Raw genomic sequence first — 3,994 nt, forward strand, 5'->3', positions numbered from 1 at the left:
GGTTGTGAAGATCCCCTGGAGGAGGGCATGGCAACCCACTCCAGTGTTCTTGCCTGGAGAACCTCATGGACAGAGGAGCCCGGCGGGCTACAGTCTGTGCGGTCGCAGAGGGGCAGACAGGACTGAGTGACTAACGCTTTCTAAGTTTGTGAGTGTGTTTGTGTTGGTAAAATGGTTGATTTGCCTAAATTTCTAGCACGTGCCTGTCGGTGGTATAGGATCTGCCTTTCTCTGAGTTCCTTTCCTTAGCATAAGTCACTCGGTCCATCCAGGCTGCTATCAATGGCATTAATCTGTTCTTTTTCTTGGCCGAGTAATATTCCAGTAGAAAAGTTAGGCACTCCTTGGATCTGTCCAGAATGAGCGGGGAAATCCTTTTTCTTTTGGGGCGGGCTGTGGAAAGAGACAAGCCTGGGGCTTTGCAGGCAGCACCAGCGTCAGCTGTGGGTGACTCGTCAGATGACATGTGACGCCACAGGGGTCAGACCTTGCTGGTGACTCCGTGACGACGTGTCAGACGATGCTGGTGGCTTCATGACTGTCTGAAGTGTGTGTGGCTGCTCCCAGGCTGGGGCAGGAAATGCACCAACAATTAAGGAGGGAGGGTGGTCACTGCTGAGGGTCCTGAGACCCGGGGCTGGCTGTGCACCCCGTGCATTCTTCCCTGCCTCCTTACCTCCCCACTGACTCCAAAACCACAGAGCAGCCTCTGCAGAGGGTGAGAGACGACAGGCGGCCCCCAGGAGACCCTCACCGCCCCACTCTCCCGCCCATCCTGCAGCGTCGTTGGCTCCTTCTCACCTCTGTCCCCTCCCGAGAGCCTCCTCCCCCCTCCTCCCGGGACCCAGCTCCCCCTCCACTTGTCTCCACGTCCCTGAATCCATCATGCCCAGCCCCCTCCCCCAGCCTGTGTGGACAACCCTCACCGGCCTCCGGCCTCCAGCCTCCCGCATTGCACAGCTGACCCAGTTGCCTGGCGCTCCACCCCGGTGGGTGAAGGACCCGGGTCTTTGCTCAGCTCAGGGGCCCCCGGGTCGTTGCTCAGGGTGATACCCACCGGACTCCGCACGGTTCTCATGGGCTCATCTCGTCGTGTTCCAGGTCCGAGGACGAAAGGCTGCAGTTCATGCAGGGTCTGCAGGACGTGTGGAGGCTGGAGGGGGCGACGGTGCTGGCCGCCTTCGACCTGTCCCCCTTCCCGCTCATCTGCGACCTGGGGGGTGAGTGTCCGCCCCGGACCCTGGAGCTGCGTTTGGAACCCTCTTTGTAGACCCTAGGGCTTCCCTGGTGGCTCAGATGCTAAGGAATCTGCCTGCAATGCAGGGCTCCTGGGTTCGACCCCTGGGTCGGGAAGGTCCCCTGGAGGAGGGCATGGCAACCCACTCCAGGATTCTTGCCTGGAGACTCCCATGGACAGAGGAGCCTGGGGGGCTACGGTCCACGGGGTCACACAGAGTTGAACACAGCTGATGTGACTTAGCACAGGCACACATATTGAGTAGAATTCCCTGCGCTGCACACTAGAAACTTGTCAAGTATCAGAGTGATTCATAGCAGCGTGCCCATGTCTGTCCCAGTCTCCTCACGTATCCCTCCCCTCGTTCCCCTTTGGTGTGTTTGTTTCCCGTGTCTGAGACTCTATTTCTGTTTTGCGCAGAAGTTCATTAGTATCACATTTTAGGTTCCACGAATGAGTGACGTCACGTGGTATTTGTCTCTCTGTCTCTGACGAACGTCACTTGGTCCGATCATCTCTAGGTCCATCCGCATCGTGGCGATGGCATCGCTGTGTTCTTTTTCACGGCTGCGTAATATTCCACTGTATACGTGTGCGACATCTTCTCCATCCATAACTCTGTTGATGGACCTTTAGGTTGAGGTTATTTTATAAAAGTGGATTCCTTGACTCTGAGATGTTCACACTGCTGGCATCTGGAGGGAGGTCTCCATGTCTCACCTGGGTGTCCCCTGGAAATGTCTCCCACGGGGAGACATGGGCACGTCTTCCCGTGGCATCTGCCCAGGGGCTTCCTCTGCCAGGCTGTTGTCTGTCCTTGGGCGGAGGAGGGGAAGCCGTCAGGTCAGAGTCTACATGGAAGGTGGATGTGTGGGTTGGTCCAGCCAGGAAGTTGCCTTAGATACAGGGCTTTGTACGTGAGCCTGTCACCATGGAGACCAGACTGTGGGTACCGCCCAAGTCTGGGGGCTGTCACAGCCCACATTCTCTTGCAGGCGGTTCTGGGGCTCTGGCCAAGGCGTGCGTGTCCCTGTACCCGGGATGTCGGGCCATCGTGTTCGACATCCCAGGAGTGGTGCAGATCGCCAAGAGACGTTTCTCAGCCTCAGAGGACGAGCGCATCAGCTTCCATGAAGGTGGGTGTCTGGAACACTGTCTGTGTCCGCAGGGAAACACGTGGGTCCTGGCGGGCTGGGGAGATGGAGCCAGTGGGTGTTCAGCATGGCTTTCTGGACCATCCAAATACACCCCCTTAAGATGGAGCTTCCAGGGGGCTCAGTGGTAAAGAATCCGCCTGCCAGGGCAGAAGACGCAAGAGACGCAGGTTCAATCCCCGAGTCGGGAAGATCCCCTGGAGACAGAAATGGCGACCCACTCCAGTATTCTTGCCTGGAGAATCCCCATGGACAGAGGAGCCTGGCGGGGCTACAGTCCATGGGGTCATGAAAGAGTCGGACACGACTGAGCACCCGGGCATTTAAACCTAGAACTGTGATGCAGGATGGGTGGGAAATGTGGGAGGGTATTGTTTTCCTGCAGTTAATTCTTTCCTGAGTGTTGTACTGAGTTCAGTGTGTCTCCTCACCCAGAGTCTGTAAATAGGACTTTAGGAAATAAGGTGTTTGCAGAGGTGATGGAGTGAAGGGTCTGAGATGAGGATCCTCCTGGATGGGGGTGGCCCTAAACCCCAGTGACATGGTCCTTATAAGACAGAGAAGAGGAGCGACACGGACACAGGGGAGAAGCCCCGTGGAGACAGAGGAAGAGATGGGAGGGAGGCGGCCACCAGCCCAGGGATGGACGCCCGGAGCCCCCAGAAGCTGGAAGAGGCAAGAAGGACCCTGCCCTGGAGCCTCTGCAGGGAGCTCAGCCCTGGGACACCTGACCTCTGATGTCTGGTCTCCAGGGCTGGGGGAGGACAGATGTCCTGGTCTCTGGACACTTCTTACGGCCGTCCCGGGAAACTCACGTAGGTATTTACAACCAGCTCGTGTGCGAGTGGCAATGAGCGACGTGGGTCAAAGGCAAGGTGAGCGGACAGTTATCGACTGAAAAGACAGAAGCTTCTCAGATGTCCCAAGGCTCAGAAACCACAGCAACTTTTCGGACCGCTGCGAGGGACTTGTGGTTGCCTTGGAAACGTGGGGCACGGTTCCCAGCTGCGGGCCGTCACTTCGGTACCGAGGTCTGAGCTGCAGACACCGTGTACCTCCATGTGTAGACACAACTGGCTGTTTGTGACTCTTTTTCTCTGCTGTGTCAGGAGGAACACAGCAGGTGGGGGTATCATTTCTGTCCACTCTGAGATCTGCCAAGAACTCCCTATTATTATGATTATTGTTATTATTTTGGCCATGGGATGCAGCTTGTGGGATCTTAGTTCCCTGACCTGGGATTGAACCTATTTTCTTGGTAATGAAACCATGGAGTCCTAAACGCTGGACAGCAGGGGAATTAATTCCTTATTTTATTTTTTTAAAAAGTTCACCTCCAAGTTCAGGGCATCTCAAGGGACAGGCCGCCAGCATTCCATCCAGGGCCGTATGCGGGGGGACTCTGACTGACCTGGGTGAAGGGTCAGCTCCTTTCCAATGACTCTGCATCCGACAGGCAGATTTCAAGGTGACCAGAATGTGCCAGACCGTGTCCTTAAAGGACTGGATGCTGCCTTTATTTAAAATTCTGAAATTTAGACCGTCAGGAAGTTTTCTTTTTTTGGGGGGTGCAGAATGGGGGGCTTTATGTTGGATTTTTTTA

The 3,994-nt window shown here is 55.8% G+C and overlaps 1 protein-coding gene across 1 annotated transcript in view; it reads left to right on the forward strand.

Annotated features, from left to right (window-relative positions):
• ASMT (acetylserotonin O-methyltransferase) overlaps positions 1-3,994 on the forward strand; it is a 23,084-nt gene that overhangs the window by 13,599 nt on the left and 5,491 nt on the right. The window contains exons 4-5 of the mRNA XM_010851235.1: positions 1,102-1,220; positions 2,233-2,373. Coding sequence (XP_010849537.1) covers positions 1,102-1,220; positions 2,233-2,373 — 260 coding nt within the window. The remainder of the gene's footprint in view (positions 1-1,101; positions 1,221-2,232; positions 2,374-3,994) is intronic.

The sequence above is a fragment of the Bison bison genome, unplaced genomic scaffold, assembly GCF_000754665.1.
Source record: "Bison bison bison isolate TAMUID 2011002044 unplaced genomic scaffold, Bison_UMD1.0 scf7180017851654, whole genome shotgun sequence".
Classification (NCBI taxonomy): domain Eukaryota; kingdom Metazoa; phylum Chordata; class Mammalia; order Artiodactyla; family Bovidae; genus Bison; species Bison bison.